A 15,625-nucleotide genomic window follows, 5' to 3' on the forward strand; every position below is an offset into this window, starting at 1 on the left:
TAGTTTCTCTGCTCTAAATATCCTCTGTGCTCTGCCTACTCATCCCTCCCTCTCCCCACCCCATAGCAACCACTGATCTTTTTTTTTTTTTTTGCTGTCTCCATAGTTTTGCTTTTTCCAAAATGTCATATAGTTAAAATCTTATAGTATGTAGCCTTTCCAGATCAGCTTCTGCATTTAGTAATATGTACTTACGTTTCCTCTGTGTGTTTTCATGGCTTGATAGCTCATTTCTTTTCAGTATGGAATAATATTCCATAGCCTGGATGTATCACAGTTTGTCCATTCGCCTACGGAAGGGCATCTTGGCTGCTTCCAAGTTTTGGCAATTATGAAGAAAGCTGCTATAAACATGTATGTGTAGGTTTTGTGTGAACATGAGTTTTCAACTTTTTTGGGTTGGAATTGGAATACCAAGGAGTAGAATTGCTGGATCATATAGTAAAAGTTTAATTTTGTAAGAATTACAAACATGTGTAAGAATTTTGCCATCTAAAGTCACTGTTTCATTTGGCATTCTCACCAGCAATAAATGAGAATTCCTGTTGTTCCACATCCTAGTCAGCATTTGCTGTTGGCAGTGTTCTGGATTTTGGCCATTCTCATAGGTATGTAGTGGTATCTCATTGCTGTTTTAATGGGCATTTCTCAGATGATATATGACATAGAGCATCATTTCATATGCTTATTATCATCTGTATACTCTCTTTGGTGAGGTATCTGTTAAGGTCTTTGGCCCATTTTTTAGTTGGGTTGTTTGTTTACTTATTGTTGTGTTTTAAGAGTTCTCTATATATTGTGGCTAACAGTTCTTTATCAAATATTTGTCTTTTATTAATATTTTCTCCCAGTCTGTGGCTTGTCGTTTCATTTGTTCTCTTGATAATGTCTTTCACAGCACAGAAAATTTTAATTTTAATGAAGCCCAGCTTATCAATTCTTTTTTCATGGATTACGCTTTTGGTGTTGTATCTAAAAGGTCATCTAGATTTTTTCCTATCCTGTCCTCTAGGAGTTTTATAGTTTTGTATTTTACATTTAAGTCTGTGATCCATTTTTTTTAAAGGGTGTAAGTTCTGTGTCTAGATTCTCTCTCTCTCTCTTTTTTTTTTTTTTGGCTTGTGATTGTCCAGTTGTTCCAGTACCATTTGTTTTCTGCTTTGTCAAAGGTCAGTTGACTATATTTATTATCTATGTGGGTCTATTTCTAGGCCCTCTATTTTATTCCATTGAACTATTGGTAGAGGTCTATTCTTTCACAAATACGACACTGTCGTGATTACTGTCGCTTTACAGTAAGTCTTGACGTCAGGCAGTGTCAAGTCCTCTGGCTTTGTTCTTCTCCTTCAATACTGTGTTGGCTATTCAGGATCTTTTGTTTCTACATATAAACTTTAGAATTAGTTTGTCAATATCCACAAAATAACTCTGTAGGATTTTGATTAGTATTGTATTGAATATATACATCAAGTTGGGAAGAACTGACATCTTGACAATATTGAGTCTTCCTATCCATGAATGTTGAATATCTCTCCATTTATTTAGATCATCTCTGATTTCTTTCATTAGAGTTTTGCACTTTTCCTCACATAAATCTTGTATATATGTTGCTGAGATTTATAACTAAGTGTTGTGTATTCTTGTGGTGCTAATGTAAATGGCATTGTGTGTTTAAATTCAAATCCTACATGTTTATTGTTGGTACATAAGAAAGCAGTTGACTTTTGTGTATTAGCCTTGTACCCTGCAACTTTACTGTACTCACTTGTTAGTTTCAGGAGGTTGTTGTTGTTGTTGTTAATTCTTTTGATTTTCTACATAGACAATCATGCCATCTGTGAACAAAGACAGTTTTTATTTCTTCCTTCCCAATCAGTATACCTGTTATTTTCTTTACTTGTCTTATTTATTTATTAGTAAGGGCTTGTTTCTGATCTTAGTGAGAAAGCTTCTATACAGTTTATCATCATTAAGTATGATGTTAACTGTAGGTTTTTTCATAGACATTCCTTAACAAGTTGAGGAAGTTCCCCTATATTTCTAGTTTACTGAGAGCTTTTGTCATATATAGATGTTGGATTTTGACAAACACTTTTTCTGCATCTAAAGATATGATCATGTCATTTTTTATTCCTTAGTTTGTTGATGTGATGGATTACATTAACTGACTTTAGAATGCTGAGCCAGCTTTACGTACTTGGGATACTACACACTTAGTATGCTATGGTATCTGGTTGTGGTGTATAATTTTTTAATACACTATTGGATTCTACTTGCAAAATTTTGTTGAGGATTTTTGCGCTTACGTTCATGAGATATATTAGTCTGTAGTTTTCTTTTGTTGTACGGTCTTTGTCCAATTTAGGTATTAATGTAATGCTGGTCTCAGAATAAGTTAGAAAGCAGTCCCCCTACTTCTATCTTTGTAAAGGGTTTTTAGGGAATTGGTAGAGTTTCTTCCTTAAACATTTGGCAAATTCACCTGTGAACCCATCTGGGCCAGGTGCTTCTTGTTTTGAAAAGTAATTAACTATTGATTCAATTTATTTAATAGTATAGCCCTATTCAGATTGTCTATATAATCTTGGGTGAGTTTTGGCAGATTGTAATCTTTCAAGGAATTGGTCCATTTCATGTAGGTTATCAAATTTGTGAACACAGAGTGTTCATAGTATTTCTTTATTATCCTGTTAATGTCCATGGGATTGGTCAAAATGTCCCCTCTTTTATTTCTAATATTAGTAATTTACATCTTCCACCTCCTCTCTCTCTCTCCTCTTTATTCTTAGTCTGACTGGAGGCTTATTGATTTTTTTGATCTTTTCAAATTACCAGCTTTGGGTTTTATTTTCTCCATTGATTTCCTGTTTTTAATGTTATTGATTTCTGCTCTAATTTGTTTTTTTTTTCTTCTTCTACTTGCGTTGGGTTTAATTCGCTCTACTTCTCCAGTTTCCTAAGGTGAAAGCTTAGATTGTTGATTGTATATATTTCTTCTTTTCTCATGTATGTATTCAATGCTATAAATTTCCCTTTAAACATTGTTTTTGTTGCATTCCAAAAGTCTTGAGTGTTTTCATTTTCATTTTGTTTAATATACTTTTTAATTACTCTTGAGATTTCTTCTTTGACCTATGTGTTACTAGAAATGTGTTGCTTCATCCCCAAGTGTTTGGGAATTTTCCATCTATCCTTTTGTTATGAATTTCTAGTTTAATTCCACTATGGTCTGAGAGCAGACACTGTATAATTTTTATTTCTTCAAATTTGCTAATATATGTTTTATGGCCCAGAATGTGATTTATCTTGAATATTGCATGTGAATATTTCATGAGAACTTGAAAAAAATGTTAATTCTGCTGTTGTTAGGTAAGATTGTCTAAAGATGAAAATTATATTCAGTTGATTGATGATGCTGTTGAGTTCAATTATATCTTTATAAGTTTTCTACCTGTTGAATCTGACCATTTCCAACAAAGGGATGTTGAAGTCTCCAGTGAAATAGTGGATTAATCTATTTCTCATTCCAGTTTTATCACAGTTTTTGCCTCTTAAAATTTTATGCTCTGCTACTAGGCACATAGATATTAAGGATTATTGGCTTCTTGGAGAATTGACCCTTTTATCATTATATAATGCCCCCTTTTATCCCTGATAACTTTTCTTCCTCTGAAGTCTGCTCTGCTGATAATAATATAGCTACTCTGCTTTATTTTGATTACTGCTATCATGGTATAGTTTTCTCCATCTATTTACTATTAATGTATACGTGTCTTTATATTTAAAGTGTATTTCTTGTAGCCAACGTATATAGTTGGGTCTTGTTTGTTGATCCACTGTGAAAATCTCTGTCTTTTAGTTGGTGCATTTGGACCATCTTACATTTAAAGTGAGTATTGACATGGTTAGATTAATGTCCACCATATTCGTTATCATTTTCTATTGGTTTCCCTTATTTTTTATTCTTCTGTTTGTATTCCACACTTTTTCCTGGCTTTTGTGGTTTAATTGAACAGCAGTTTATAAGATTCCACATTTTCTTCATTTTTAGCATATCAGTCATGCTTTTTTTAAAAAATTGTTTTTTAGTCGTTGCTACTACATAAGAAACATATTTTTCTTATTCTCAATTGACCTAACAGATAACAGTGTATTCACTTATTCCTCTCCAATGCCTTTCCTTTATGTAGATCTGGATTTCTAACCTAGATCATTTTCATTCTCTCTAAATAATTTTTTTTAATATTTATTACAAGGCATCAAATTCCCTCAATTTTTTGTCTAACAAAGTCTTTATTTCTCCTTCACTTTTAAATGATAACTTTGCAGAGTATAGAATTCTAGATTGGAATTTTTTTCTCAACACTTTAAGTATTCCACTTTCTTCTTGCTTACATGGTTTCTGAAAAGAAGTAGGATATAATTTTTATCATTGCTCTTTTTCTATAGTAAGAGTTTTCCCCCCTCTTCTTTCAGAATTTTTACTTTATCTTTAGTTTGACTATGATATAACTAAGTCTACTTTTTAATGTTTATCTTGCTTGATTTTCTTTGAGTTTCCTGGATCTGTGGTGTCTGACATTAATTTTGAAAAATTCTCAGTCATTATTGTTTAAAATATTTTTTCTATTTTTCTCTCTCTCTTCTCCTTTTGGTATTCCTATTACACAAATATTATATCTTTTGTAATTGTCCCACAGTTATTGAACATTCTGTTCTGCTTTTTCAAGTTGTTGTTATTTTGTGTGTGTGTGTGTGTGTGTTTTCAGTTTTGGAGGTTTCTATTGGAATATCCTCAAGGCCAGAGATTCTTTCCTCAGCTATGCCCAATCTCCTAATAAGCCCAGCAACAACATTTTTCATTTCTGTTACAGTGTTTTTGATCTCTAGCATTTCATTTGGTTTCTTTTTTTAGAATTTCCATCTCTCTTCTTACATAGCCCATCTGTTCTTGCATGCTACTTTATGCATCAGACTTCTTGGCATAGTTGTTTTACATTCCTAGCCTGATCATTCCAACATCCCTGCCATATCTGAATTTAGTTCTGATGCTTGCTGTTTCTCTTCAACTGGGTGTGTGTGTGTGTGTGTGTGTGTGTGTGTGTGTGTGTGTGTGTGTGTATGTGTGTGTTTTGGCTTTTAGTATGCCTTGTAATTTTTTCTTGATAGGTGGACACGGTGTACTGGGTAAATGGAACTGCTGTAAATAGACCTTTAGTAATGTGGTGGTGAGGTGTTGGGGGAGGGAAGGCATTCTGTGGTTCTATGAGTAGCTCTCAGTCTTTTAGTGAACCTATGCCTCTAACCAGTGAACTTCACAAGTGCTTCTCTATCCCTCTCCTCTTAACTAGGGGAGAAAGGCTAGAGGGGGCTGGAGCTGAGTATTTCCCTTCTTCCAAATTAAAAGTTAGAGGAGGCTAGAATTTGGTGTTTCTCCTTCTCCACCTGGAAGGCTAGAAGGGGCTGGAGTTGGTATTTCCCTTCCCCCAGATCAATGAGGCTCTCCGAAAACCCCAGAAGATTAGTCTCTGGTTAAACATCTTCTCCTGAGGGCAGATGTTGTTAAGAACAATGTTCTGGCATATTTCAGAATTGTTCCCTTTCCCCTCTGGCTGCCAGAGCATGAGGGATTTTCCTTAATATTCACCTTTAGAACCTTGTAGAGCTTCAGGTGGCAAAAAAAAAAAAAAAAAAAAAAAAAAAAAAAAAATCACAAAAGCTTGGGCCCTCCTTTGAGTGAGTCCCTCCAGAGTTTTTAATCCTCCAGGTCATCCACACTGATCCTCCTGGAATTCATCAATTACAGCTCATGTTTATCTACCCTGGCTCTCTCAAGGAGGTTTCTGCGCCTGAGTTACGATTCTCTGTATTCTCCTGTCTTTCTATTTAGGGGGGCCGGGAGCGGGGTGCAGGGTGGTGTTGAAGGCAGCAGTGTGCCCTGTGCTCTCACTTCTCTTATGGATCTAAGAAGAATTATTGATTTTTCAGTTTGTTCAGCATTTTACTTGTTGTCAAGGCTGACTGGCAAATTCTAAGCTCCTTATATGCTGAACAGGAATCCAGAAGCCCCAGTCGAGATTTTTCAATTCACTTTCCACCCTTCCTACATTGTACTCTCATTGACAAATGGCCTATGAAGTTATCGCTTGTTCTTCCTTCACATATATAAATAATGGAATGGAAGAGAAGAAGCCAAATGCAGAAGGCAGAGTTATTCATGACTCCTCCTTCTCCCAGGTCTGGCCCATCCCCTCCAATGCAACATGTCCTGTATGAGGACAGATGCTCAATCACTTATGAGAATACAGGTAGGGAAAATTCCCCACTTTAGTAAAGTTAATTTAGTTTGGAGATATGTTTGCTGACTGAGTAAGATAAAAAAAAAAAAAAAAAAACGCAGATGAAGCAAAACCTACTATCTAAATTAGAAAGAGTAAAAATAAAACAAAATAAATAAATATTTAAACTGCACAGTTCCAAATTGTAGCCAGCAAAAAAAGAGTGGCATGCAGGGGAAATTAGGAAAGGAAAGATGAAACTTGAAAGAGCTAGAAGTAGAACAGGAGAAAAGGACATCGATAAAAAGAAGAAAGAGGGAAAGGGTATCACACACGAAAGGATCCAGCAGAAACTCACATGCAAAGAACAGCTGTGGAGAGGGCGAGACAGAAACATGAAAGAGAAAGAAAAAGTGACGGAAAATGAAACTCAAGGCTCTACCCATTTTGAAGCACTGGTCTGATTAAACTCAGATCTTCAATTGGCTACAGGATGTGGGGCCTTTTGTTGTTCTATTAGCTAATTAATTGCTGTTTGCAGTTCTCTAAAGGGTACACTTAGTATCACCCACTGAATGGTACAGTCACAAGAACCCACCATGGGCTGGGCTGGATTAACCAGTATAATATTAGGCCAGATATGGCCATGAGTCAGAGATAGATTAACCGGAACAATATTAGGTCAGATACGGCTATGAGTCAGCGATTCCCAGTCTATACTCCTATTACTCCTGCTAAGGGGGATAGAGAGGAATATTAAATTACTGCAAGTATTTTCATAGTTAGAATTGGGATAAAAATAGAGTTAAACATGAATACAATAACTAGCATCAATAAAGTTAAGGAAGAAGAATACTTAAATAGAAAGCATGACTGTCTTGAATATACACACTCACCATGCCTGCCATTGGGCAGTTGTATTTATGAATACAACATAATAGAAAAAAAACTCCTTTAATGGATTTTGGAAAAATGTTTTTTTCACAGAGTTTTACATTTGTAGAAAAAAATACAAGGATTTCTTTAAAAAAAAGTAGATGAAACAAATTTGGAATAGGCCGATCTTATGACTAAATTAATAAAACCACAACCAGTAAGTTGTTACTGAAGCACACCGAATTGATTGATTCTATAGTATCCAGCACAACAGCGCATCAACCCAATTATGATGTTTCTGCTTTGGAGGTCTGTGTTTTCATTCCGATGCTCTCAGACCTACTGGGAACGGCCTCAGACCTTTGCGCAGTTCAAGGAATAAGGAAATGAAGTTTGAGAAGAAAAGATTTAGTCAAACCAAACAAGTGTGAATGTCATGAATGATGAAATCAACAATTGTTTGCGAATTTAGCAAAAATACGGTTTAATAGTTAACATAAAACATTTTTCTCCTCATATTAATGCATGGTATTATAGTGACATAAAACGGTGGTTACATTGGTATCTACCTGTCCGCTGCATAGCCTAAGGTGAATGCTCCAGTCAGGAAGCCAAGGTTCAGGATGGCTTGGGTAAGGTCCAGCATCCACGCATTGACACAGACAAGGTCAAACTGAGAAAACAAAGAAAACACACATGGAGACATGCCGGAATGCTGATCTTCAAAACACCTTATCTTTTGTACAGATCAGTGATCTGTCAACGTTTTTGCTCATATACTCCTTAAATAAATTTTGAAAATGTATCACATGCATATGTTTACAGTAACATATAAATATTCTTTGTCAGTTTAAATAACTGTAAAGGATGTAATTTTCAGTATACTATAAATACTGATATTTAAAAATAATGTTGTTATAACAGCATTCTTTTTCTTTTTTTCTTTCTTTTTTTTTTTTTTTTCTTTTTTTTGAGATGGAGTCTCACTCTGTCACCAGGCTGGAGTGTAGTGGAGTGATCTCTGCTTACTGCAACCTCTGCTTCTCGGGTTCAAGTGATTCTCCTGCCTCAGCTTCCTGAGTAGCTGGGACTACAGGCATGTGCCACCACGCCCATCTAATTTTTGTATTTTTGGTACAGATGAAGTTTCACCATGTTGGCCAGAATGGTCTCAATGTCTTGACCTCGTAATCTGCCCACCTGGACCTCCTAAAGTGCTGGGATTATAGGAATGAGCCACTGTGCCTGGCCAACATCATTCCTTTTAAGTGTATTGAATAGAACAGGGGTTCCCAACCACTGAGTCACAGAGCAGTACCAATTTGTGGCCTGTTAGGAACCGGGCTGCACAGAAGGAGGTGAGCAGCAGTGGGCCATGAGCATTACCGCCTGAGCTCTGCCTCCTGTCAGCTCAGCAGCAGCCTTAGATTCTCATAGGAGCATGAACCCTATTGTGAGCTGCTCATGGAATCTCGGTTGCACACTTCCTATGAGAATCTAATGCCTGCCGATCTGAGGTAGAATTGTTTCATCCTGAAACCATCTCCCCCAACCCCCTACTCCCTCCATCCGTGGAATAATTCTTCCACAAAACTGGTCCCTGGTGCCAAAAAGGAAGGGACGGCTGCAATAGAGTATGAATATTATAGCAATTGGACACCTGATAGCAGGTGTCCAATTGCTATAAACAGACTGTTCTTTAACAGTCTGAAATTTGACATCAATTTTTTTCTCTTTGAACTCTTATTTTCGTTTCCACAGACTTTTATTCTAATGTAATATATTTTGTGTAGAAAATGTTTTATAGGTTTTGTCACCATACTTCTATGTACAGTAAGTTACATATATAAATTGACATTTAATTTTTAAAATTTTCCTGTGGCAATAAGGCTCTAAATATTGGATTTTTTTCTGATTGGGTTATAATTACAACTACTTTTAGACCATAATTGATAAAAAATATAAGAAGTAATAAATTTTAAGAAATAATTATTATGCAGAAGTAAAATTTTGTTGGAAATGTACGTCTCCATGGCCAGAAAAATGTTAAGGGAGTCTAAATTTTTCCAGTTAGGTCATGAAATTAGTGGATATATTATTTATTATTAGAATGAATTAGGGCTCAAAATTAATTCTATTTCTGTTTTTCATTTTTATAAATTTATGGGCCAAGAAGACTTTTCCATATGAATAAATCAGTGGGAATGGAGGGAGTTTTGTTACAGCAATGTTACTCAATTCTTTAACCTCCTTCTCAGCTATATGCCAAGATTAACAGTGATCTATCACCAAATTATTTTTATTTTTTTATTACCCAGCATGTCATGTAAGTTCTCCTACAGTTCTGTTCTAAGGAAAAAAAGTGGAAACCATCAGACTTACAAAAAGTTGTTTAAGTCATTAGTCATTTATATTTACTTATAATTAGTCTTACATTAAGAAAGGTACTTTCCTAATACTAGAACAATATGTCAAATTGTCCCATTGTTTGATGCCCTGCAGATTTTAAAACTTCAAGTCAGTGCCTCAGAGTGACATGAGAGAGGGGCATGATTAACTTTGCAAAGTGGGAAAATTACAATTTTGGAATAGGAACCTGCGTCCTTAAGAGGGACATGTTCTTAGACAAATTTGTGATGGGAAAGAGGACAAATGTAAGCTGAGGATCTGAAAACTGGCTCCCTTAAAATTATCCAGGCCCACAATTCCTGGGATCATCTTTTCAAATCTCCAAGTGGTATGCTTACCCCAGTTTCATGCTGCAGTCTAACCACAGCATTAGACCCTAGCAAGAAGAGAAAATGACGTGGCTGGAATATGAATTTTGAGGAGTCTCATAAATACATACTCATAAGGAAACTATCGTATTTACTTATAAAGTCCAACTTCTTGCCTTGATTTTACAGCTAATGACCTGTCACCTAACATAGTTGGAAGAAATTTGGAGGCAGTAGTAGTTGGCCTCTCACAGAGTTGCTGAGATGATCTGTCGAGATATAAGAAGTAAAGAGATTTACAGATATGCGTAATAGTTGTAATCATCGTCATTTTAAAGGATTTTTTATAACCAATTTTAGTTTTTCAAGGTACAAAAATTTTATTTTAAGTAAACAAGTTGATGATTTTCTATCTGAAATAATTTCTCATTGGAATTAAGCAGGCAAATAATGTACCTAAAATAAAAGTACATAAAATTTCAGAAAGCAAACAGCGAAATCAAACTACCAGCAGAAATGCAATATTTACTTTGGAAAAGTATCAACCAGTGTCAAATATAAAAACCCAAACAGTAGAATTTACTTCATCCCTCTGTACTTCAAACAGCTGAGTTAGCTAGCTTAGGGAAACAGGGGTGCTTTTTGTAGATGACATAACAAGGCCTATCAAGAGCTTGCCTTTTAATATATGTATTCAGCTGCTTTTGAACTATGTGAATTAAAATGCCCCCAAAATATTCTTTAAACCCATAAAATATTTTTTAATATAATACTGATTATCTTCTTGACTGTCCCATAAAATAAATAGTCAAATAGTATTTGTCTCATGTTCAATATGTAAATAAGAACCAATTTAAAATAAATACTTCAATGATTAAAGTGCAGTGATAACACAACGTTTTCTAAAGCTCATGATGGGCATCTGGGCCAGATACTGCCTGCCCTTCTGTGTTGTCTTCTGTACCTCAGGGGACTACAGTTCTCAGATTCCTTTACTGGCAGGGTTCTGTGTAGGTTGCACCAGTAGGGAGCTAGCGCGAGATCAGAAGGTAGGAGGGAGGTAGTGGACACTCTGCTTCTGGCTGTGGCAGCAGCTCCAGCTCCAATACTGACAGTGGTGGCTGTGGGAGTCAGCCAGTGCCCCACATGCCTGGCCACATGGGGTCAAAGAGATATTGTGCCACATGTGCCAGCTTTGTAATGGCCACCCAGCAGGGCAGGGACTGACCACCAAGACACTGCAGGAACTGTCCTTCCTGACCTCTGTCCTCTCCTTCTTCTTCAGCTCTTCCAAAACAGCTCAGATCCTAACCCTTTTATTAAATCCCTCTCTGGTTAAAATACCTAGCCTGGTTTCTGTTGTTTTGTTTTCTTTTTGTTTTTTTGCTTTTTTGAGATGGAGTCTTGCTCTGTTGCCCGGGCTGGAGTGCAGTGGCGCAATCTCGGCTCACTGCAAGCTCTGCCTCCCAAGTTCACACCATTCTCCTACCTCAGCTTCCGGAGTAGCTGGGACTACAGGCGCCCACCACCATGCCTGGCTAATTTTTTTGTATTTTTAAATAGAGACAGGGTTTCACCGTGTTAGCCAGGATGGTCTCAATCTCTTGACCTCGTGATCTGCCCGCCTCAGCCTCCCAAAGTGGCCTGGTTTCTGTTTTTGTGACTGGGATCTTGCCATCTTTCAAAAGTAGAAAATGAAACAACAAACAAAGTATGTGTTGCTAAAGTAATGCACATACATCCACACACACTTGTGTTTCCTGTACAGGGAATTGCAGGCCCAAGGATTGAAGGGCTTGGTGTTGACTCCTGCTCATAGAGTCAGGGAACAGACCCCTGCCTCTAGGGTCTGACGCTTCCTGGTCAGCTCTCAGCGTGCTGCCAGCTTGCTGATGCAACAGCTCTGGGCCTGTGATGTGTCTTTTGTGTTTAAAGAGAGGTTAGCAAGCACCAAAGCCACGAGCTTCACAGGCTAAGTCCTTTTTTCTGATATAAAGTACTAAAAGCTTGCTGGGAGACCTAAAACCCACCTCTTGTCAGTGGGAGATCATTGTGGATCACCAACAATTTACTTAAGTCTGAATCAAAGGTGCACATTTATGTCCTTCTCCTAAGGCAATCTATGTGGAACACCTGAGGCATCTCCTATTTTTTTCAAAGTATACACATGCAAAAACATTAAGCAATTTTAAACGTTCATAAATCTATGTGTACCCATTCTGTTACTTATTAATCTTCAAAGTCACTTTTACACAAAGAAAATAATGTCTTTTGGCATGAGCAGAAAGTCAGTCTGATAAAAGACTCAAACAACTGTTCTCGTAATGTAAGGATTACATTGCTTCGTTTTGCAGAAAGCCTGAGTAACTGTAGCCAAATGAGAAACTTTTGAAGGGTTTCCAAGTGAGGGTTTTTCTTAGCTTTTTTTGTTGTGAAAATCCAAATAGACATTATGTTAATTTGAGCTGTAATGATGAAATACTGGGGCAAGTAATTGTTAGATATATGCTAAAGTTGTAATTTCTAAATTATCCTTAAAACAGGAACAACAAAACATCTCCCATTTACAAAGGTCAAAAGTAAGAAGTAAGGTAGAAAATAATGCAAGTATTCAAAAGGCTTAGAAACTCAGGAGAGGGGCCTCATTTTCTCCTCAGACCAGAGGGAATGGATCCAGGTGGCCATCAGTTGGATTTTTCCACTGGGGTCTAGGTTAGCCCTCTTTGACAAATTCTCACTTAAGAGATTCTAAGGTTAGACAATATCACAGTATTTTTCTTTAGTTACGAGCCATGAGAAATAGCACTCATTTGCGATGTGCATTGTTCTAGGAGAAAGGGAAGTCTCTGAAGTCAAATTACAATATCTATGTGCTTCTGTTTTAATTTTCTAGGGATGAGTTGTCAATGGAACCTTTCCTAATCAGCTCTTAGCTTGAAATCAGGAGTCATTAACATCTTCATTCATGTTAAAAATAATAATAATAATAATCACTGACACTGTCAGGTGTGGTGTGCTCCTGGCTACATTTTGCATCGGCCAAAACAATGACATGTAGACCTCCATGGGCAACTTCCATTTTTAATCAACCACACAGTACCATAACAGAGCCTAGTAATGGCTAAAAATCATAGTAATCATAAATAACAATTTAGTTTGGGTTTCCATGAGGAAAAAGGATGTCATTATTAGTTCAGGTCACCATGAAAAAATTTCAACATGATCTGATGGCATTATTTGGGCACCTTCATTTAATATCAAAAAGTTAACCCTTCTTATACTGCAGGTATAAAAAGTAATTATCAGGTATGTTGGAGATCACCCCAATTTGGTTTGCCTGGCATTATGCTGACAAGGCTGGGAGGAACACCAGTGATGTGCACACTTTGTTTCTGCCCCTGGGAGGAACTTGTTATATAGTTTGGGAGCCAAGGTCAATTTATGTGAAGCAAATGTAGAGCGGCTGAGATCTAAACAGAATGGAATCGACTAAATGTAAGAGAACTTCAGACAAAGAAATGGCCCGTCATGGCAAGAGCAGCTGGAGACTTGAAGAAGGTGGGACCAGAGCAGGTCCTACAATAAGCTGGATTTAGATGGAATTCAAAGGGAAAAGAAGAGCACTGAAGGCAGGATGAGGAGCAGACCTAGGCACAGAGACAGAAATGTGGGTGCCAACAAGGTTCTGCCCGGCACGTGGCTGGGAAGTACAGCGTTTTAAGCTGGGCAGCCGCTTCTCCCCATCCCACCTTTGATGGGGAAGGGAGTGTGGGTCCAAGAGCCAAGACAGGAAACCAGGGGATCTGCAATGATTGCCCAGAATGGGGAGATTTAGTTTAATGCAGAGAGGCGTCATTATGAGATACAAGCTCTTAGATCCTCACTTGTCATAGAAACTGTTCTCCAAGGTTCATAACTACCAGGCTTTACTGTAGGTTAGGCAGCTAAGCTTCGAAATAGGATGGAGCGATGTCTTCTAAATGCATCGCTTTTTGTCTAAACTTGTGAAATTGGGAGACATGAAAGTATTAAATCTGTTTGAATAATAATTCCTGCCATTTATTAACTTCTGCCCTTGGTGACTCATCCTCAGGTTGTACAAGATACATATGATACGTCAGCCCCTCTCTGTCCAGTCTGTTTTATTTCTTTGTAGTGAAGGTTTGCAGTTACGCATCTTAAAATATTTACGATTTCTCTAAATAACTGAGACTGTCTAAAGACGAGAAGAAGATGAAAGGTGCTAAATATGTGCAGGGTCCTCCTGGCAAAGATGAATCCCAGTTCTGGAGCCAGACAGCCTGCATGTCTTGACTTGGCTGCTCCCAGCTCTGTGTCCTCTGGCAATTTTCCAACATTGTTGACCCTTGTGTTCCTATCTGTAAGATGAAGAGCTGAAATGAAGAGTTATTGGTATAATATGCATAAAGTACTCAGCCCAGTGCCTAAGACATAGTAACTGTTCAACAAATATTACCAATTGCATTATAATCAGTGATATAATACTGACGATAATAAACAATATATATATAGAATTACTTGAGGTAAATGAAAAAATGCCTGAGCCCAACTCCAGTCCAATTAAATAGGATCTAGTCTAATATGCAGTTGATATAGAGGTTATCAACTATTTACCTGCTGGAAGATAGTTAATTTCAGCATATTTTGTTGGATTAGTGTCCCCGCCCCCACACCTTACATTTTAAGTCTGCCTGAAACCTCAGACTTTGACTTTTGGAAATAGGGTCTTTGCAGATGTAATGAGTTAAGATGAAATATTGCTGCATCAGAGCAGGCCCTAGTCCAATGACAGGTATGCTTTGAAGAAGAGAAAACAGAGACACAGCCACATACCAGAACAAGGTCATATGAAGCCAGACACAGAGATTGGGGTGAGGCATCTACCAGCCAAAGAGTGCCAAGGACTGGCAGCAGTGCTGGAGCCAGGAGAGAGGCATGGAGCAGACCCTCTCCTAGAGCCCAAGAGACAGCATGGTCCTGTGCACATCTTTACTGTGGACTTCTGGCCTCCAGAACCAGGAGTGACTGAATTTCTATTTTCTGAAACCACTCAGTTTCTAGTATGTTGTTTCATCAGCCTTAGGAAACTAATACTCCTATCAGTTGCGCATAAAACAAAGCGTTACTAAAACAACAAAGAAGATAGCTCTCTCTTCTGCGTCCTCCCTCCTTGTAATACAAAGATGAGCTTTGTGCTGGATCCTGGTCCAAGCAACTGCATCCTCCTGGTGGCTCACTCATCTCATTCCTCAGTTGTAGCCCCCTGGAGAGAATGCACGTCCTTTTCCCACCTCTCAGGTGTCAGCCTGAACCTGCAAGATACTGGCTTCCCAAGCAGAGAGGACCCGACAGCCTAGCCGTGATGGGAGCTGCTGTCTCTCAGGACAGACTCTGACCAGTAAAAGGTGGGACACAGGAGAAGAGGGAGCCCAACCCTCTCCATGGCTGCTCCGAGACACAGATGTTCCACTAGGCTTTGCAGAGCTCCCTGGGGAATGAGGCCAGTGCCTTGGCTGTGGAGCTGTGGCTGGCTTGGGGTTCCTCGCTCTGAATTGCTCTCTCTCCTTCCTGCCGCTCTTCCTTTCCCCCCTCTTCCTTCCCTGGGACGGCAGCCCTTGATCAAGAATTAATATATAAGTTTTTGCCCCAGGCTCCAATTTTTAGGCCACTCAGGCTAGGTAAGGAGTGCTTAACAAGTGGATCACAGCCATTTGAATAGGGCTACTCTATTTT

General features: G+C 37.9%; 1 protein-coding gene across 2 annotated transcripts in view; it reads right to left on the bottom strand.

The window, feature by feature from the left end:
* The window catches only part of SLC22A3 (solute carrier family 22 member 3), a 106,240-nt gene that overhangs the window by 47,254 nt on the left and 43,361 nt on the right, over window positions 1-15,625 (bottom strand). For both annotated transcript variants that reach the window (XM_030929437.1, XM_030929435.1), the window contains exon 2: window positions 7,724-7,827. In XM_030929437.1, coding sequence (XP_030785297.1) covers window positions 7,724-7,827 — 104 coding nt within the window. The remainder of the gene's footprint in view (window positions 1-7,723; window positions 7,828-15,625) is intronic.

Source organism: Rhinopithecus roxellana, chromosome 4 (genome assembly GCF_007565055.1).
Source record: "Rhinopithecus roxellana isolate Shanxi Qingling chromosome 4, ASM756505v1, whole genome shotgun sequence".
Taxonomy (NCBI): Eukaryota; Metazoa; Chordata; class Mammalia; order Primates; family Cercopithecidae; genus Rhinopithecus; species Rhinopithecus roxellana.